We start from the raw sequence: 20,851 nt of genomic DNA on the forward strand, positions 1-20,851 counted from the left end.
GAAGTTCTCTTTCCCCCCAGTGCTGCTGCCTGCAGCCACACTCCCAGCCTCTGGGACAGGTTGTCCCACCCAACAAACCTCAGGCAGCCAGAAGGAGAGCATGGGGCAGAGCTCAGCTGCCTGAGCAGTCCCTCCTTCAGGGCACCAGGACACAAAGCATGGCTGCAGCAGGGACTGCCACCCCCACCTCCCTCCTTCCCTCTCTCCCTCCCTTGCCAGTGGCAGGGACCCAGGGCTGCTGCTGGGCCAATCACACAGCAGCTGCTTGAGACAGCAAGCAGGCAGCAAGGCCTGAAAGCCAGCAGGGCTGCTGGAGGCTGGGATCCAGCCTTTGCCACTGTGCAGGCCACAGCGTGGCCACACTTGTGCCTGCTGCTGCTGCCCAGGCTCAGGGCTAAGGCAGAGTGAAAGGGCACTCACCCTGTCCTCTCTCCAGATCCTCCAGCAGTTTCTTCAGGGTTTCCACGTCCTCTGACAACTTCTTTTCTTCCTCACCTGAGTGTTTTCCACTTGGAGGACCTAAAGAGAAAGGTACAGCTGAGTTCCACATGAATAAAGCACACCAGCAGTGCTTGGTGTGAGGTCAGCACAGACTCACCCCTGCGATGCCCACGGGGTGGCAGTGGATGAGGCAGGCGAGGAGCTGGAGAAGTTCCCCCTGGGGGCAGAGCTGTAAGCAAACACGCAGAGAAGCTGCAGTCAGCTCTTGTCATCTGCCTGGGCACAACTGAACCCCAGGAGCCAGCAGGAGCTCACCCAAGCAGAGGGCAACACAGGCAGGCCTGCATCCTCACCAGGCCGAGGTGCCCGGCTGGAAGTCCCTTGGGCTTGGAGCTGGCAGCTGCCAAAGGCAGGAGAAAGCCAGGACCTACCTGTGCCTTCTGCTGGAGCCTCAGTGCTGGAAGGCACCTGGGAAGCTGGGTGGCCTTGGCCTCCAGGCAAGCCTGCAAAGAAGCAGAGGGGAGAAGAGCTGCTGTGGCACAGCTGCAGACACTTCTGCAGCAGGGAGTGGCACTGAGGGGCATTCAGAGCCAGCCAATGCTCCTTCCTGCCCAGGACTTACCTGTGGGGCTCTTCTCAGGCTGGAGGGCAGGGAGTGACTGAGAAGTCAAGGAACCAGCAGGCACAGGACTGTCACCACTTCCAGTTCCCCCCTTGGCCACACCTGCAGGAGCAATGGCAACGTCAGGCTGTCCTGGGCACCACTGCCAAGCGTGCAGCACTATTGCTCTGGCCAGGAAGTTCTCTTTCCCCCCAGTGCTGCTGCCTGCAGACACTCCCAGCCTCTGGGACAGGTTGTCCCACCCAACAAAACTCAGGAGGTCAGAAGGAGAGCATGGGGCAGAGCTCAGCTGCCTGAGCAGTCCCTCCTTCAGGGCACCAGGACACAAAGCATGGCTGCAGCAGGGACTGCCACCCCCATCTCCCTCCTTCCCTCTCTCCCTCCCTTGCCAGTGGCAGGGACCCAGGGCTGCTGCTGGGCCAATCACACAGCAGCTGCTTGAGACAGCAAGCAGGCAGCAAGGCCTGAAAGCCAGCAGGGCTGCTGGAGGCTGGGATCCAACCCTTGCCCTGTGTAGGCCACAGCGTGGCCACAGCTGTGCCTGCTGCTGCTGCCCAGGCTCAGGGCTAAGGCAGAGTGAAGGGCACTCACCCTGTCCTCTCTCCAGTTCCTCCAGCAGTTTCTTCAGCGTTTCCATGGCCTCTGGCAACTTCTTTGCTCCCTCACCTGAGTATTTTCCACTTGGAGGACCTAAAGAGACAGGGTTCAGCTGAGTTCCACATGAATAAAGCACACCAGCAGTGCTTGGTGTGAGGTCAGCACAGACTCACCCCTGCGATGCCCACGGGGTGGCAGTGGATGAGGCAGGCGAGGAGCTGGAGAAGTCCTTCCTGGGGGCACAGCTGTAAGCAAACACCCAGAGAAGCTCCAGTCAGCTCTTGCCATCTGCCTGGGCAGAATTGAACCCCAGCAGGCAGCAGGGGCTCACCCAAGCAAAGGGCACCACAGGCAGGCCTGCATCGTCACCAGGCCGAGGTGCCCGGCTGGGAGTTCCTTGGGCTTGGAGCTGGCAGCTGCCAAAGGCAGGAGAAAGCCAGGACCTACCTGTGCCTCCTGCTGGAGCCTCAGTGCTGGAAGGCACCTGGGAAGCTGGGTGGCCTTGGCCTCCAGGCAAGCCTGCAAAGAAGCAGAGGGGAGAAGAGCTGCTGTGGCACAGCTGCAGACACTTCTGCAGCAGGCAGTGGCACTGAGGGGCATTCAGAGCCGGGCACCCCACGGCACTCAGCTCTGCCTTCTGCCCACGAGCAGCCTGCAAACAGCTACAGCCTGCCTGCAGTGGCACCGTGCTGGCACCAAAGTAAGCTCTGAGCTCAGCCCCAACAAGCCTCCTGCCTTGGCAGCCAGCACCGGCAGCACCTCCTGCTCCAAGGGCCACCAAGAGCTTCTCAAGCCCAAGCACCACGGGGGCATTCCTGAGCCCCACTGGCTCCCTCCTTCCTGCCCAGGACTTACCTGTGGGGCTCTTCTCAGGCTGGAGGGCAGGGAGTGGCTGAGAAGTCAAGGAACCAGCAGGCACAGGACTGTCACCACTTCCAGTTCCCCCCTTGGCCACACCTGCAGGAGCAATGGCAACGTCAGGCTGTCCTGGGCACCACTGCCAAGCGTGCAGCACTTGTGCTCTGGCCAGGAAGTTCTCTTTCCCCCCAGTGCTGCTGCCTGCAGACACACTCCCAGACTCTGGGACAGGTTGTCCCACCCAACAAACCTCAGGCAGCCAGAAGGAGAGCATGGGGCAGAGCTCAGCTGCCTGAGCAGTCCCTCCTTCAGGGCACCAGGACACAAAGCATGGCTGCAGCAGGGACTGCCACCCCCACCTCCCTCCTTCCCTCTCTCCCTCCCTTGCCAGTGGCAGGGACCCAGGGCTGCTGCTGGGCCAATCATACAGCAGCTGCTTGAGACAGCAAGCAGGCAGCAAGGCCTGAAAGCCAGCAGGGCTGCTGGAGGCTGGGATCCAGCCCTTGCCCCTGTGCCGGCCACAGCGTGGCCACACCTGTGCCTGCTGCTGCTGCCCAGGCTCAGGGCTAAGGCAGAGTGAAGGGCACTCACCCTGTCCTCTCTCCAGATCCTCCAGCAGTTTCTTCAGGGTTTCCATGGCCTCTGGCAACTTCTTTGCTCCCTCACCTGAGTATTTTCCACTTGGAGGACCTAAAGAGACAGGGTTCAGCTGAGTTCCACATGAATAAAGCACACCAGCAGTGCTTGGTGTGAGGTCAGCACAGACTCACCCCTGCGATGCCCACGGGGTGGCAGTGGAAGAGGCAGGCGAGGAGCTGGAGAAGTTCCCCCTGGGGGCACAGCTGTAAGCAAACAGAAGGTTGATGCCCCTCAAGGCCATACCCCAAGCGTTGTTCTCAGGCTCTAGGAGAGGCCAAGCTCTTGGGAAACTCTCAACCCTGAGAAGCTCTTAAGGCAATCTGTACATGAAGAAGCTCCTGGCACACTGTCGATGTTTGGCCCTTCCAGGAATGGGACATTGAGAACTCACCTCCAGGCTGCACCAAGGGCTCCACACCTATGTCCAGCTCAGGAGATGGAAGATGCCTGAGCTCCTGACCCCCAGCTGGAAGCAAGCAGAGAAGAGAAATGTTTGAGTGCATGTTGGGATCCACTCCTGCCTCAGGGAAATGCAGGCACTGCAAGGGGTCAGGCGACGAGGTGGCAGCCATAGGTGGCCAGCTCTGCCAAAGCTGCAGAGGGGCCTGGGCATCTCTTGGCTGGCACCTGGCAGCTCTCCAAACACACTTGCCAGCCCTGTGCAGCAGCCCTGCAGGAGCAGTGGATGGCCCTAGAGACGCCCCTGGGGGCTCTCTCCCCAGGAGAGCTCTCAGGCACCCAGAGGAGCCCTGGCTGAAGCAGGGGAGGAAAAGCCACCGGCCCCAGCCCAGGCTTCCCGGGGAGCAGAGGCAGCTGGCCAGGAAAGGCTGCAGCAGCGCCGCTCACTTACCTGCTCCCCACGCTTGCAGTGGAGCTGCGTGGAGAGGCCTGGCTTGGAGGGCCAGCAAGAGGAGGAGGAGGTAGAGCAGGGCCATAGCTCCTGCTCTCACACCACACCAAAACTGCTGCTGCTGCTGCTGCAAATGCCACCTCTGTGGTCTCTGCTGCCGCCGCTGTCACAGTGCAGCCCAGGGGCAGTGTGGCTGTTTTTTAACAGCTGCTGAGGCACTGTGGGGCTTTGTGACAGCAGAGCCCCTGCTGTGACATCAGAACCCTCCTGTGACCTCCCTGCCCTGCTGAGACCCTTCCCTGACAGGAGTGAGGTGCAGACAGGAGCAGGAGTGACCTCATTCATAGCTGGTCACCGAGATGTGCTCCCATGCCCAGGAGGGCAGATGCCCAGCTGTACTGCAGCAGCTCTCCATGAATGCACTGCAAGCAGCTCCCATGGATCTCAGCAGTGCATTTTGCATTAGGTACTGTTTGTAACCTTGGGTGGCAAAGCTACTAAGCTGTGTATTTTGCAAGAGCTTTTTTCAACTCCCAGGCACTCTATCGATTTGCAGCACAGGTTTCGCTTCACCTTAGCTTTGAACCTTTCTGTGAAGGCAGCCCGAGAGCTGTCCTGCAGTAGAATGGGTGTGTAAAGCTACTTAAGGGATGCTTGATTTTCATTAGAACACTCACCTCCCTGGCTGTGGATTCGGAGATGGGTGGGGTTAGTTCTGTGGCTAAACTTGCACAGCTGCTATCAATATTTGCTTTGAAGCAGCTCTGACCCATTGCACTGATCTTGAGCTGCAACACTGTCCATAAAAAGCACTTTGACATTTCGTCCTAGCAGGACCATCAGAGGGCAACTGTCCTGGATGGACAAAAAGCCTCAAAATTACTCTGGATCAGACAATAAGGCAGAAGTTAGTAGAGCTGGTTCTTGAGGCTTGCCTGAACACGTCCCAGAGCCAGAATGAGCCCGGTGGGCGTGCTTTTGGCCACGTTTTGAAAGAAGGCTTTCTATAGGTTGCAATACCAGGGTTTTATCCCTAGATCTGTGTTGCTACCGCCCATTATTGCCTCGGGAAGTCTATAAGTACCAGCCCAAAGAACCAGGGCGTCGTCTTGCAATTGTCCACGCTCTGGAAGGAGCCACGAGCGTCGCTTGGAAGCTGAACTGAGTTTCAGTTTGCCCAGACAAGACAGCAAGGACCCCTCGCTCTTTTCAGCGTTGTGAAGCCCAGAGGACAGACACACGTCTTGCCGGGCCGAGAGGCGAAACCCCAGAGGAGCTGAGTCCCCGGGACAGTTTCGTTTGACTGGAGCAAGGAGCGAGTGCTGCTACAAAAGGATTTCGGCCGGGAAACCTTCTCTCTACAAACCTTTCAGCTGCAAGCCCTTTGGGAACAAATCCTGCCTCAGTAATAAGCTGCAGACACCACCACAAAGTCAAACGGTGCTCCACGTGGTCGGGGCCATTTTGCTTTGTCTAGATCTTAACGTGTGCCACGAGGTATCAGGAGCAGTGAGTAATTGCAATATCTGATTTTTATAAGCATCTATTGAAGGTCTGTTGCCTTAGGGAATTCTGGCGTTCCCCCCTCCTCGGTGGGGGCAATCGCCGGCTTCCCTGCCGAGGTTGCTTTATAGACCACAACAGCAACTAAGGGGGAAAGTTCTTTTCCCTACGCTGTCTGCTGTTCCTGACAGGGGTTGCTCTTTCCTATCAGTTGTGCAGAACTAGGGATTCCATTTCTATGGACTGGAGCCCTGCCACAGCACCATAGGATCCTTCTCCAAAGTGTTTTCTGTTTGTCTCAACATGGTTGGTTTGTTTTCCCTCAGAGGAGATTAAAATGCTGTCAAACAGTGCTGACTGACGTTTCTTTGCACTTCACCTGTATCTGGGCTGTCACAAACATTGAACCATAGAATCACAGGATTGGTTTGGTTGGGAGAGACTTTCCAAGATCACCAGTCCAAGCACTCTCTCTCTCTGCCAAGCCTGGTGCTAAACCGTGGCCCTCAGTACCATATCTCTGTGTGTCTCTGGGACACCTCCAGGGATGGGGATTCGATCACCTCCCTGGGCAGCCCGTGCCAGGGTTTGAGAACTCTTTCAGCAAAGTTCCTCCTGAAGTCCAACTTCAGCCTGCCCTGGTGCAACTTGAGGCCAATTCCTCTTATCCTATCACTTGTTACTAGGGAGAAGAGACCAACCAATGGAGCAAAACTAGAAATGGGAAGCTTCAGACTGGATGTTAGGGAGAAGTTCTTCCTCATGAGGGTGGTGAGACAGTGGCACAGGTTGCCCAGGGAGGTGGTGGAAGCCTCCTGCCTGGAGGTTTTTGCAGCCAGGCTGGATGTGGCTGTGAGCAACCTGCTGTAGTGTGAGGTGTCCGTGCCCATGGCAGGAGGGTTGGAACTCAATGACCCTTGAGGTCCCTTCAGACCCTGACAATTCTGTGATTCTAATCCCCTCCTGGCTTCAGTCTCCTTTCAGAGAGTTGTAGAGAGCTGGGGTGGGTCTAGTGGTACCAGGATGGATGAGGATGAACTAGAGGGCTCGGAGATGGTGGAGGTATTTGGGCTGGGTGGAGGCTCCACTGCTACTGTCTCCAATGGCTGCTCTGGGATCTGCTCTGGGATGGAGCCTTGAGGTGTGTCAGGGCAGCTCCTCCTCAAGCCTGGAGAAGCAGAGGAGCTGCCCTTTTGCAGCTGGGCTCCTGCCTCTGCAGAGCCTTTCCTGGGGAGAGAGGAGACTGCTGAAGTCTCTTCTTTGCTGCCTCAGTTGGGTGCTTTGCTCTTGGAGGCAGCCCCCCCCACACCTTAGCAGCTCACAGCCATTTCTTTAGTGGCAGCATGATAACGAGCAGCCCACTGGTGCCAGGCTGCGGCACAGCACTGGCAGCTGCCAGGGGGAGACCATTTGGGTTGGGGCTGCCACTGGAACGTGCTGGGCTAGTCGGGTGGCACTAGGATGGAGAGGGATAAAGTGGAGAGCTTTGAGGGGGTGGAGAGCTGTGGGCTGGGTGGAGGCTGCAGCGTTAGCGCCTCCAAAGGCTGCTGCGGGCTGTGCTGTGAGACGGGGCTTGCAGCTGTGTGAGGGCAGCTCCTCCAGGCTTGAGGCAGAGCTGCCTGTTCCCAGCTGGGCTCGTGCCTCTGCAGAGGCTTTCCCGGGGAGAGGGGAGCCTGCCCAGGTGCTGGGCTGCAGGGGGCAGGTTGTGCCCGGCCCCGGCAGGGAGCGGGAGGCGCTGAGCCCCTGCCAGCCTGAGCGCGGGCGGCGCCAGCAGCGAAGGCGCCAAAGCCCCACACGCCCCAAGGCGCCTCAGGGCTGGCACCGCGCTCCGTGTGGCGCTGGGCGGCTTCGTGTGGCCGCAGCCAGGGCAGGGCCGCCAGGGGAGGCGGCGCCGCTCCAGGCCAGGCCCCGCTGCAGGCGCTGGGCTGCTGCTGCTGCTGCTGCTGCTCCGAGCCCTGACCCTGGGGCTGCCCTTCAGCTGTGCTCCAAGCACCCCCCCGGGGCCGTGCTCCCCGGCTCCCCTCCAACGCCCTGGCAGCGCGGCGATGCGCTCCAGGAAGGGACATTGCAGAGGCCTCTGGGGACTTCTCTCCTGCCTCAGATGGGTGCTTTGCCCACCCCCACAAGCTCTGGGCTTACCCTTCCCTGGCCCTGCACAGATGCTCAGCTGCCAGCCTCAGCACACAGAGACAAGCACCACAGCGCCACATGCCACACAGCACTTGATTTATTTGCAGCACAGAAAGGAGGAGCCCCTGGCTGACTTGCTGGGCTCTCTGCCCGGGTGGCTCCTCCAGGGGGGAAACCAGTTCTTCTTGGGCCGCTTTGGGGCCATGATGGGCGTGTTGGGTGGCACCAAGATGGATGGGGAGGAGCTGGAGACACTTAAGACGAGGGAGGGCTTGGAGGCAGTGGAGAGCTGGGGGGTGATGGAGGGCTGGGAGGTGATGGAGGGCTGTGGGCTGGGTGGAAGCTGCACTGCTACTATCTCCAATGGCTGCTCTGGGATCTGCTCTGGGATGGAGCCCTGAGGTGTGTCAGGGCAGCTCCTCTGGTTCTCCAGGCGTGAGGAGGAGCTGCCCTTTTCCAGCTGGGCTCCTGACTCTGCAGAGCCTTTCCTGTGGAGAGAGGAGACTGCTGAAGTCCTCAGCTGCAGGTGGCAGCTTTTGCCCAGCCACTGCCCACAGCAGCCTGACTGGAAATGCTTCCTGGCTTTGAGCAGCCATGGAAGGGAGCAGTGGGGAGGACAAGGACACGACTCACCCTTTGACTTTCTTGAGGCAGTAAAAGGCCACTGCACAGAACACGAGACATGCAAGTATCATGAAGAAAGTGGCTGCTAACACTTCTGCTCCACGGGCTAGAGTGTGCATGATGAAGCTCTTCAAATATTTAGTGCTGATGGTGCATGGCTGCTGCCAAGGAGTCTCAGCATTTCCACCTATGCCTGTGCCCATATCTAGAGGAGCAATGGGAATGTTAGTGCATCCGGTGCACCACTGGCAAGCGTGCAGCACATTTTCACTGCCAGGAAGTCCTCTTTTCCCCCAGTGCCAGTGCCTAGAGACACTCCCACCCTCTGGGACAGGTTGGCAGAGTGAAGGGCACCCAGCCTCCCTCCCTGACCTCTCTCCATTCCCCCTGCCTTATTTCAGTACTTTGCTCTTGGAGGAACTTAAGAGGAAGGATTGAGCTGAGTTTAACACAACTAAAATATAGACAAGCAGTGCCTTGCTGTCAGGACAGCAGAGACTCACCCCCAGGATACCAGGCAGGTACCTGCGGGAGAGGCACCTGAGATGCTGGAGAAGTCCTTCCTGGGGGCACAGCTGTAAGCAAACACCCAGAGAAGCTCCAGTCAGCTCTTGCCATCTGCCTGGGCAGAATTGAACCCCAGCAGCCAGCAGGGGCTCACCCAAGCAAAGGGCACCACAGGCAGGTCTGCATCGTCATCAGGCCGAGGTGCCCAGCTGGGAGTCCCCTGGGCTTGGAGCTGGCAGCTGCCAAAGGCAGGAGAAAGCCAGGACCTACCTGTGCCTTCTGCTGGAGCCTCAGTGCTGGAAGGCACCTGGGAAGCTGGGTGGCCTTGGCCTCCAGGCAAGCCTGCAAAGAAGCAGAGGGGAGAAGAGCTGCTGTGGCACAGCTGCAGACACTTCTGCAGCAGGCAGTGGCACTGAGGGGCATTCAGAGCCGGGCACCCCACGGCACTCAGCTCTGCCCTCTGCCCAGGAGCAGCCTGCAAAGAGCTACAGCCTGCCTGCAGTGGCACCGTGCTGGCACCAAAGTAAGCTCTGAGCTCAGCCCCAACAAGCCTCCTGCCTTGGCAGCCAGCACCGGCAGCACCTCCTGCTCCAAGGGCCACCAAGAGCTTCTCAAGCCCAAGCACCACGGGGGCATTCCTGAGCCCCACTGGCTCCCTCCTTCCTGCCCAGGACTTACCTGTAGGGCTCTTCTCAGGGTGGAGGGCAGGGAGTGACTGAGAAGTCAAGGAACCAGCAGGCACAGGACTGTCACCACTTCCAGTTCCCCCCTTGGCCACACCTGCAGGAGCAATGGCAACGTCAGGCTGTCCTGGGCACCACTGCCAAGCGTGCAGCACTATTGCTCTGGCCAGGAAGTTCTCTTTCCCCCCAGTGCTGCTGCCTGCAGACACACTCCCAGCCTCTGGGACAGGTTGTCCCACCCAACAAAACTCAGGAGGTCAGAAGGAGAGCATGGGGCAGAGCTCAGCTGCCTGAGCAGTCCCTCCTTCAGGGCACCAGGACACAAAGCATGGCTGCAGCAGGGACTGCCACCCCCATCTCCCTCCTTCCCTCTCTCCCTCCCTTGCCAGTGGCAGGGACCCAGGGCTGCTGCTGGGCCAGTCACACAGCAGCTGCTTGAGACAGCAAGCAGGCAGCAAGGCCTGAAAGCCAGCAGGGCTGCTGGAGGCTGGGATCCAGCCCTTGTCTCTGTGCAGGCCACAGCATGGCCACACTTGTGCCTGCTGCTGCTGCCCAGGCTCAGGGCTAAGGCAGAGTGAAGGGCACTCACCCTGTCCTCTCTCCAGATCCTCCAGCAGTTTCTTCAGGGTTTCCATGGCCTCTGGCAACTTCTTTGCTCCCTCACCTGAGTGTTTTCCACTTGCAGGACCTAAAGAGATAGGGTTCAGCTGAGTTCTACATGAATAAATCACACCAGCAGTGCTTGGTGTGAGGTCAGCACAGACTCACCCCTGCGATGCCCACGGGGTGGCAGTGGAAGAGGCAGGCGAGGAGCTGGAGAAGTTCCCCCTGGGGGCACAGCTGTAAGCAAACAGAAGGTTGATGCCCCTTAAGGCCATACCCCAAGCGTTGTTCTCAGGCTCTAGGAGAGGCCAAGCTCTTGGGAAACTCTCAACCCTGAGAAGCTCTTAAGGCAATCTGTACATGAAGAAGCTCCTGGCACACTGTCGATGTTTGGCCCTTCCAGGAATGGGACATTGAGATCCATGGGAGGTGCTTCCAGTGCACTCATGGAGAGCTGCTGGAGTACAGCTTGGCATCTGCCCTCTTTTGCAGAAGGGATTGGAACAGGATAATATCTAAGGTCCCTTCCAACCCAAACCACTCCATGATTCTATGATACTCTCTCCAAGGTCAAACCCTAAACAAGCTCAAAGACCCCCAGCTCTTCCTTCCTCCACAGATACTTTTACACAGCCATGCACACACAAGCTAAGGACTGGAGTGGCTCCCAAGTTATACCTTGAGTCCATCGAGGACTTTGGAAGGCAGGCAGCAGTGGAAAGGCTGCTCAGAGACAGTCAGAACAAGGAATGCATAAGGGAGCCAAGGAAAGGCAGCAGGGAACTAAAGCTCTGTGCAGCAGCACTGAAGGACAGCAAATCAGTATGGAAACTAAAGATGCACTGATGGCTCTGTCAGAGGGAATCCAGGAGCTCACAGAGCAAGAAAGCAGTTTCCTGTGCTGGTCTGGTGGGCACTGAAAGAGAATCAAATGTGAAAGCAGGAGAGAGGCAGAACCCAGGAGCTGTCAGAGAGGGAATCATTCAGAAAAAAGGAAGAAAGATGAGATCAGTAAATTTGTTTGGGAAAAGCAGACTTGTGATATCAGGGTGGGGAAGCCTTCTGTGATGCCACACAGGATAAATGAAGTCTGGTACCAGACTGGGGAGGGAAGGCAAAGTGAACTGGAGAAGGGAGCAGAAGAGGAGGAGGAAAGGGAACAGATCTGTTCACTTGCTAAGAACACACATCCAGTGTGGAAATAGCTGTCTCTGGTTGCAGTCTGTGTGTTCAAGAGCTGTGTACTTTAGAGAGAAGATGAATGAGGCTGGAGCAGACAACTGAACAACAACAATCACTAAGAGATATCAGTACCGAGTTGTGACCATTTGAGGCTGTTTAACAGCATTTTAATCTCCTCTGAGGGAAAATAAACTAACCATGTTGAGACAAACAGAAAACACTTTGGAGAAGCATCCTATGGTGCTGTGGCAGGGCTCCAGTCCATAGAAATGGAATCCCTAGTTCTGCACAAATGATAGGAAAGAGCAACCCCTGTCAGGAACAGCAGACAGCGTAGGAAAATCCACAGCCAGCTTTGCCACCCAAGGTTACAATCAGTACCTAATGCAAAATGCACTGCTGAGATCCATGGGAGCTGCTTGCAGTGCATTCATGGAGAGCTGCTGCAGTACAGCTGGGCATCTGCCCTCCTGGGCATGGGAGCACATCTCGGTGACCAGCTATGAATGAGGTCACTCCTGCTCCTGTCTGCACCTCACTCCTGTCAGGGAAGGGTCTCAGCAGGGCAGGGAGGTCACAGGAGGGTTCTGATGTCACAGCAGGGGCTCTGCTGTCACAAAGCCCCACAGTGCCTCAGCAGCTGTTAAAAAACAGCCACACTGCCCCTGGGCTGCACTGTGACAGCGGCGGCAGCAGAGACCACAGAGGTGGCATTTGCAGCAGCAGCAGCAGCAGTTTTGGTGTGGTGTGAGAGCAGGAGCTATGGCCCTGCTCTACCTCCTCCTCCTCTTGCTGGCCCTCCAAGCCAGGCCTCTCCACGCAGCTCCACTGCAAGCGTGGGGAGCAGGTAAGTGAGCGGCGCTGCTGCAGCCTTTCCTGGCCAGCTGCCTCTGCTCCCCGGGAAGCCTGGGCTGGGGCCGGTGGCTTTTCCTCCCCTGCTTCAGCCAGGGCTCCTCTGGGTGCCTGAGAGCTCTCCTGGGGAGAGAGCCCCCAGGGGCGTCTCTAGGGCCATCCACTGCTCCTGCAGGGCTGCTGCACAGGGCTGGCAAGTGTGTTTGGAGAGCTGCCAGGTGCCAGCCAAGAGATGCCCAGGCCCCTCTGCAGCTTTGGCAGAGCTGGCCACCTATGGCTGCCACCTCGTCGCCTGACCCCTTGCAGTGCCTGCATTTCCCTGAGGCAGGAGTGGATCCCAACATGCACTCAAACATTTCTCTTCTCTGCTTGCTTCCAGCTGGGGGTCAGGAGCTCAGGCATCTTCCATCTCCTGAGCTGGACATAGCTGTGGAGCCCTTGGTGCAGCCTGGAGGTGAGTTCTCAATGTCCCATTCCTGGAAGGGCCAAACATCGACAGTGTGCCAGGAGCTTCTTCATGTACAGATTGCCTTAAGAGCTTCTCAGGGTTGAGAGTTTCCCAAGAGCTTGGCCTCTCCTAGAGCCTGAGAACAACGCTTGGGGTATGGCCTTGAGGGGCATCAACCTTCTGTTTGCTTACAGCTGTGCCCCCAGGGGGAACTTCTCCAGCTCCTCGCCTGCCTCTTCCACTGCCACCCCGTGGGCATCGCAGGGGTGAGTCTGTGCTGACCTCACACCAAGCACTGCTGGTGTGCTTTATTCATGTGGAACTCAGCTGAACCCTGTCTCTTTAGGTCCTGCAAGTGGAAAATACTCAGGTGAGGGAGCAAAGAAGTTGCCAGAGGCCATGGAAACCCTGAAGAAACTGCTGGAGGATCTGGAGAGAGGACAGGGTGAGTGCCCTTCACTCTGCCTTAGCCCTGAGCCTGGGCAGCAGCAGCAGGCACAGGTGTGGCCACGCTGTGGCCTGCAGAGGGCCAAGGGCTGGATCCCAGCCTCCAGCAGCCCTGCTGGCTTTCAGGCCTTGCTGCCTGCTTGCTGTCTGAAGCAGCTGCTGTGTGATTGGCCCAGCAGCAGCCCTGGGTCCCTGCCACTGGCAAGGGAGGGAGAGGGGGAAGGAGGGAGATGGGGGTGGCAGTCCCTGCTGCAGCCATGCTTTGTGTCCTGGTGCCCTGAAGGAGGGACTGCTCAGGCAGCTGAGCTCTGCCCCATGCTCTCCTTCTGACCTCCTGAGTTTTGTTGGGTGGGACAACCTGTCCCAGAGGCTGGGAGTGTGTCTGCAGGCAGCAGCACTGGGGGAAAAGAGAACTTCCTGGCCAGAGCAAAAGTGCTGCACGCTTGGCAGTGGTGCCCAGGACAGCCTGACATTGCCATTGCTCCTGCAGGTGTGGCCAAGGGGGGAACTGGAAGTGGTGACAGTCCTGTGCCTGCTGGTTCCTTGACTTCTCAGTCACTCCCTGCCCTCCAGCCTGAGAAGAGCCCCACAGGTAAGTCCTGGGCAGGAAGGAGGGAGCCAGTGGGGCTCAGGAATGCCCCCGTGGTGCTTGGGCTTGAGAAGCTCTTGGTGGCCCTTGGAGCAGGAGGTGCTGCTGGTGCTGGCTGCCAAGGCAGGAGGCTTGTTGGGGCTGAGCTCAGAGCTTACTTTGGTGCCAGCACGGTGCCACTGCAGGCATGCTGTAGCTCTTTGCAGGCTGCTCCTGGGCAGAGGGCAGAGCTGAGTGCCGTGGGGTGCCCGGCTCTGAATGCCCCTCAGTGCCACTGCCTGCTGCAGAAGTGTCTGCAGCTGTGCCACAGCAGCTCTTCTCCCCTCTGCTTCTTTGCAGGCTTGCCTGGAGGCCAAGGCCACCCAGCTTCCCAGGTGCCTTCCAGCACTGAGGCTCCAGCAGGAGGCACAGGTAGGTCCTGGCTTTCTCCTGCCTTTGGCAGCTGCCAGCTCCAAGCCCAGGGGACTCCCAGCCGGGCACCTCAGCCTGGTGACGATGCAGACCTGCCTGTGGTGCCCTTTGCTTGGGTGAGCTCCTGCTGGCTGCTGGGGTTGAGTTGTGCCCAGGCAGATGACAAGAGCTGACTGCAGCTTCTCTGGGTGTTTGCTTACAGCTGTGCCCCCAGGGGGAACTTCTCCAGCTCCTCGCCTGCCTCTTCCACTGCAACCCCGTGGGCATCGCAGGGGTGAGTCTGTGCTGACCTCACACCAAGCACTGCTGGTGTGCTTTATTCATGTGGAACTCAGCTGTACCTTTCCCTTTAGGTCCTCCAAGTGGAAAATACTCAGGTGGAGGAGCAAAGAAGTTGCCAGAGGCCGTGGAAACCCTGAAGAAACTGCTGGAGGATCTGGAGAGAGGACAGGGTGAGTGCCCTTCACTCTGCCTTAGCCCTGAGCCTGGGCAGCAGCAGCAGCAGGCACAGGTGTGGCCACGCTATGGCCTGCAGAGGGGCAAGGGCTGGATCCCAGCCTCCAGCAGCCCTGCTGGCTTTCAGGCCTTGCTGCCTGCTTGCTGTCTGAAGCAGCTGCTGTGTGATTGGCCCAGCAGCAGCCCTGGGTCCCTGCCACTGGCAAGGGAGGGAGAGAGGGAAGGAGGGAGATGGGGGTGGCAGTCCCTGCTGCAGCCATGCTTTGTGTCCTGGTGCCCTGAAGGAGGGACTGCTCAGGCAGCTGAGCTCTGCCCCATGCTCTCCTTCTGGCTGCCTGAGGTTTGTTGGGTGGGACAACCTGTCCCAGAGGCTGGGAGTGTGTCTGCAGGCAGCAGCACTGGGGGGAAAGAGAACTTCCTGGCCAGAGCACAAGTGCTGCACGCTTGGCAGTGGTGCCCAGGACAGCCTGACGTTGCCATTGCTCCTGCAGGTGTGGCCAAGGGGGGAACTGGAAGTGGTGACAGTCCTGTGCCTGCTGGTTCCTTGACTTCTCAGCCACTCCCTGCCCTCCAGCCTGAGAAGAGCCCCACAGGTAAGTCCTGGGCAGGAAGGAGCATTGGCTGGCTCTGAATGCCCGTCAGTGCCACTGCCTGCTGCAGAAGTGTCTGCAGCTGTGCCACAGCAGCTCTTCTCCCCTCTGCTGCTTTGCAGGCTTGCCTGGAGGCCAAGGCCACCCAGCCTCCCAGGTGCCTTCCCTCATTGAGTCTCCAGCAGAAGGCACAGGTAGGTCCTGGCTTTCTCCTGCCTTTGGCAGCTGCCAGCTCCAAGCCCAAGGGACTCCCAGCCGGGCACCTCAGCCTGGTGAGGATGCAGGCCTGCCCATGGTGCCCTCTGCTTGGGTGAGCTCCTGTTGGCTGCTGGGGTTGAGTTGTGCCCAGGCAGATGACAAGAGCTGACTGCAGCTTCTCTGGGTGTTTGCTTACAGCTGTGCCCCCAGGGGGAACTTCTCCAGCTCCTCGCCTGCCTCATCCACTGCCACCCCGTGGGCATCGCAGGGGTGAGTCTGTGCTGACCTCACACCAAGCACTGCTGGTGTGCTTTATTCATGTGGAACTCAGCTGTACCTTTCTCTTTAGGTCCTCCAAGTGGAAAACACTCAGGTGAGGGAGCAAAGAAGTTGCCAGAGGCCGTGGAAACCCTGAAGAAACTGCTGGAGGATCTGGAGAGAGGACAGGGTGAGTGCCCTTCACTCTGCCTTAGCCCTGAGCCTGGGCAGCAGCAGCAGGCACAGGTGTGGCCACAGTGTGGCCTGCAGAGGGTCAAGGGCTGGATCCCAGCCTCCAGTAGCCCTGCTGGCTTTCAGGCCTTGCTGCCTGCTTGCTGTCTCAAGCAGCTGCTGTGTGATTGGCCCAGCAGCAGCCCTGGGTCCCTTCCACTGGCAAGGGAGGGAGAGAGGGAAGGAGGGAGGTGGGGGTGGTTTTCCCTGCTGACTGGATCTTCCCTGGGTGTTTGCTTACAGCTGTGCCCCCACGGAGGTGTTCTCCAGCAGCTCAGGTTCCTCTCCCACTGCAGCCTGGCTGGTATCCCAGGGGTGAGTCTCTGCTGTCCTGACAGCAAGGCACTGCTTGTCTGTATTTTAGTGGTGTTAAACTCAGTGAAATTGTTCCCATTAAGTTCCTCCAAGAGCAGAGCACCCAACTGAGGCAGGACAGAAGTCACCACAGGCCTCTGAAATTCTACATAGAATGCTGGATGGACTGGGGAGAGGCTAGGGAGGGAGGGTGGATCCCCTTCACTCTGCCTTAACTGTGACCCTCCCTGAGGGTGGCAGAGTGTCTCTAGGCACCGGCACTGGGCGAAAAGAGGACTTCCTGGCAGAGAGAATGTGCTGCAAACTTGCCTGTGGTGCACAGGATGGACTAACATTCCCATTGCTCCTCTAGATACGGGCACAGGCATAAGTGGCAATGCTGACACCCCTTGGCACAACCCATCCGCCGTGGACACGGAATCTCTGAAGGACATCGTGCGCGCTCTAACCTTTGAAGCAGTAGCCAACGCACCAGCCACCTATATCATGGCATCTATATTTGTTTTGTGCTGTGTAGTGTGCTGTTACTTCATGAAGAAAGCCAAAGGGTGAGTGAGTCTTGGCTTTGTCCTCCCCACTGCTCCCTTCCATGGCTGCTCAAAGCCAGGAAGCGTTTATAGTCAGGCTGCTGTGGGCAGTGGCTGGGCAAAAGCTGCCACCTGCAGCTGAGGACTTCAGCAGTCTCCTCTCTCCACAGGAAAGGCTCTGCAGAGTCAGGAGCCCAGCTGGAAAAGGGCAGCTCCTCCTCACGCCTGGAGAACCAGAGGAGCTGCCCTGACACACCTCAGGGCTCCATCCCAGAGCAGGCATTGGAGACAGTAACAGTGGAGCTTCCACTCAGCCCACAGCCCTCCACCGCCTCCCAGCACTCTGCCGCCTCCCAGCGCTCCATCACCTCCCAGCGCTCCATCACCTCCCAGCGCTCCATCACCTCCCAGCGCTCCATCACCTCCCAGCCCTCCGCCGCCTCCCAGCCCTCCGCTGCCTCCCAGCCCTCCGCCGCCTCCCAGCCCTCCGTGGCCTCCCAGCCTTCCGCCGCCTCCCAGCCCTCCGCCGCTTCCCAGCCCTCCGCCGCCTCCCAGGCCTCCGCCGCCTCCCAGCCCTCCGCCGCCTCAAAGCCTTCTGCTGTCTCCAAGCCCTCTGCCACCTCCAAGCCCTCCACCACCACCAAGCTCCCCAATGCCTTAAAGCCCTTCATCACCTCCAAGTCCTCCAAAACCTCAAACCCCACCACCACCTCAAAGCCCCCCAAAGGCTGAAAGCCCTCCACTTCCTCCTGATCCATCCTGGTACCACCAAACAGACCCATCCTGTTCCCACAGTAGTGTTTAATAAAGTGTTTGTGTGACATGGTTCAGTGGGGTTCTGTCTCTGTGTGCTGAAGGTTGCACCTGATGATCCTTGCAGTGCCAGTGAAGTTTGGAGCCTGTGGGGATGGGAACTTGTGGGAGACCAAAGTACAGACCACAGGTCCAAAAGAGAGACTGGAGGCAACCAACGTCATGTCAGGGCAGTACAAACCAGGGCCAGTTATGGCTTTTTTGTCCAGCACTGCATCCTTCCATGGCTGCTGGATGCCACAAAGCATCTGTAGTTTGGGCAAAATCTTCCTCCTGGAGCCGAGCAGTTCTGCAGGGAAGATTCAGAGCAGCTGCAATCAGGTAGCTGTAAATATAAACTGCAAGTTTTGGATGAGATGTTTGAATTGACAATTAATATATTATTAATAATCTCTGCAGCTGTTAAATAACAACAAAGCATTACAATATGGTGCAGTGAACAGGGTAGCCAATAGGCAGATGTTTTCACATGATGGGATACATGGTGGACTGGAACAATCCTCATGGATCAATACAGACTGGGGGATGAGGTGTCAGAAAGCAGCCCTGAGGAAAAGGATTTGGGGGTGCTGGTGCGGGAGAAGCTGGACAGGAGCAGGCAGTGTGAGCTTGCAGCACAGAAGGCAAATCACATCCTGGGCTGCGTCAAAAGATGGATTGCCAACAGATCCAGAGAGATGATTCTGCCACTGTCCTCTGCTCTCTTGAGACCTCACCTGGAGTACTGTGTGCAGGTCTGGAGCCCTCAATACAGGAAGGACCTGGAGCTGATTATAGAGGGGGGAGCTGGGATTGTAGAGGTGTTTTATTTTAAATAGAGAACAGTTTGAACAGAGCTCTCTGCACTGCCCATGTTACATAGGAAGTCTAAGTGGTGATTCTGTGTGCTCCAGAGCTCACAGATACGTGTAAACAGAGAACTAACTCTAAATAGTCGACAACCAAATTTTAAGTAGGCATCTTTAATGTCTAAGTCTAAACAGAGAACACTAAAAAGTGACAAAATACATCATAAAAAAGACATTGCCGAACTCGTGCGCAGTTCTGCCACCCGGTGTTCATTTGTCGGTACTGCAGGGGTGCAAAGACGTGCGGTGTCCCGTCGGTGCGCAGTGCTGCCACCCGGTGTTCAGTTGTCGGTACTGCAGGGGTGCAAAGACGTGTGTTCATAATATCAGTCAGGGTTGGAAGGGACCACAAGGATCATCTAGTTCCAACGCCCCTGCCATGGGCAGGGACACCCCACACTAGATCAGCCTGGCCAGAGCCTCATCCATCCTAGTCTTAAACACCTCCAGGGACGGGGCCTCAACCACCTCCCTGGACAACCCATTCCAGGGCTTCACCACTCTCATGGGGAAGAACCTCCTCCTCACATCTAGCCTGAATCTCCCCACCTCCAGCTTCATTCCATTCCCCCTAGTCCTATCACTACCTGAGATCCTGAGAAGTCCCTCCCCAGCCTTCCTGTAGGCCCCCTTCAGATCCTGGAAGGCCACAATTAGGTCACCTGGGAGCCTTCTCTTCTCCAGACTGAACAGCCCCAACTCCTTCAGTCTGTGCTCATAGGAGAGGTGCTCCAGCCCTCTGCTCATCCTCGTGGCCCTTCTCTGGACACCTTCCAGCACCTCCAGATCCCTCTTGTAATAAGGGCTCCAGAACTGGAGGCAGTACTGCAGGTGGGGTCTCACCAGGGCTGAGTAAAGGGGGAGAATCACCTCCCTCGACCTGCTGGCCACACTTCTGATGCAGCCCAGGATCTGATTGGCTTTGCAGCCTGTCCCGTCAGTGCGTAGTGCTGCCACCCGGTGTTCAATTGTCGGTACTGCAGGGGTGCAGTTGTGTGCTCCGCTTCCCTCAGACTCCTCTGCTACTCAATATTCATCGGCCCAGCCAGATCAAAAGCTGCCAGCGGCTTAAAGAACTGGACAGTTCTGACCTCAGAGAAGACCAGGAGTGACTCTCAATGGGAACAGAAATACCTGTTCTCCTAAATCACGGACACTTAAGGGGCACCTTGAAGGTTTCTCTCACTGACTCCCTTAACAGAAAACACTAAAACTACCATGAAAATACCTTAAGACATTATAGAAAGCAGCCTCAGATATATTAAAGTAGCAAGCAAGCAGATGAGACAACAGAAATACTGACCTGGGTAACAGCTGCAAATGTAGGAAGGGATCCAGGGGGAAAAGACCATATGAGAACATTTTCAAAGCAACAAGGTACATGACAAAGTAGAAAGAACTAAAAGATAGGGACAGACATCTTGGTAAAAATTTGACAGCAAGAAAACTTTAAAAGCAAGAGGGTACAAGGCAGAGGAAATTTTAAATGCCCAGGCAGGGCAGCAGAGATGAACCAGGACACAGCCAAGAAAACATGTGACTCACCACAAGCAGACTTTCACTTCCCACACACTTCTCTGGCTGGCTCTGGCTCTGCCCCTGCCACTTCCACAGCCCCTCACCCCTACCTGACCCTCACCCACACAGTGGAGGACATCTCAAAGCTCCACAGCCCTGGGGCAACCTCAATACACATAGCCCATGGGGGCACTGAGCCTCCAGCACCATATGCTGGCATGGCTCAGAGAGATACTTCCTTGCCACAAGGGCTGCTGTTGCTTGCTGGAAGAACCTGCCTGCAGAACCCCTTTGGACTCCCTCCTCAAACAGTCCCCTTTCATCAACTCCCTTAGACAGAGCCACCCAGGCAGCCTCTTTGAAAGCTAAAGCTTTTCCTTTGGCTGGGCCAGTCCATCTTCAGGGCCACCAGGCACACCTCTGGCTGCCCCATCCCATCCTCAGCCTTACTGCCTACACCTGGGGTGCTCAAGCCTCAGCTGGCATCCAACAGAAACACAGGCTACGGCCCCCAATCTAATAAACAAATTTCACCACCCATTTGGCATTAGTTCACCTTTATGTACTCCAATTTATCTGAATCTTAGCATGAGCTGCCCTGTTGACCAGGATTGGTACAGCATAACCAGGCTGTGACACCTCTATAGCCCCTTGTACTGGGTTTGGCTGAGCTGGAGTGAATTCTCCTCCTAGTTAATTAGCATCCTGCTAGTGCTGTGCTTTGAATAAGTATCCAGGCTGTGTCCTTCCAACATTTCCCCACCCCAAGAGCACGCTGAGGAGTGGACAAGACTTTGGGAGGGGACACAGCTGGGCCAGCTGACCCAGGGTGGACAAGACTTTGGGAGGGGACACAGCTGGGCCAGCTGACCCAGGGTGGACAAGACCTTGGGAGGGGACACAGCTGGGCCAGCTGACCCAGGGTGGACAAGACCTTGGGAGGGGACACAGCTGGGCCAGCTGACCCAGGGTGGACAAGATCTTGGGAGGGGACACAGCTGGGCCAGCTGACCCAGACTGGCCAAAGGGTATTCCATGCCATATGAGGTCTGCTCAGGTCACCCCTGAGCCTCCTCTTTTCCAGGCTAAGGTCCTGAATCTGGGCTGAGCC

The 20,851-nt window shown here is 57.4% G+C and overlaps 1 protein-coding gene across 2 annotated transcripts; it reads left to right on the top strand.

Moving 5' to 3' along the window:
• Positions 1-15,494: 15,494 nt before the first annotated feature.
• On the top strand, positions 15,495-17,384 carry LOC137453406 (osteocalcin 2-like). Of its 2 annotated transcripts, XM_068162640.1 has the most exons (4): positions 15,499-15,678; positions 15,963-16,034; positions 16,387-16,582; positions 16,732-17,384. In XM_068162640.1, exons 1-4 carry the CDS (start codon positions 15,549-15,551, stop codon positions 17,291-17,293), a joined length of 960 nt encoding a protein of 319 aa, XP_068018741.1. In that variant the 5' UTR covers positions 15,499-15,548; the 3' UTR covers positions 17,294-17,384. The 2 variants fall into 2 exon arrangements, with proteins under 2 accessions (XP_068018742.1, XP_068018741.1); XM_068162641.1 differs by lacking the exon at positions 15,963-16,034 and having other exon boundaries at positions 15,495-15,678.
• Positions 17,385-20,851: the final 3,467 nt, after the last annotated feature.

The sequence above is a fragment of the Melanerpes formicivorus genome, unplaced genomic scaffold (genome assembly GCF_026170545.1).
Source record: "Melanerpes formicivorus ecotype bairdi unplaced genomic scaffold, bMelFor1.0.p_v2 SCAF_66, whole genome shotgun sequence".
In the NCBI taxonomy this organism is placed as follows: domain Eukaryota; kingdom Metazoa; phylum Chordata; class Aves; order Piciformes; family Picidae; genus Melanerpes; species Melanerpes formicivorus.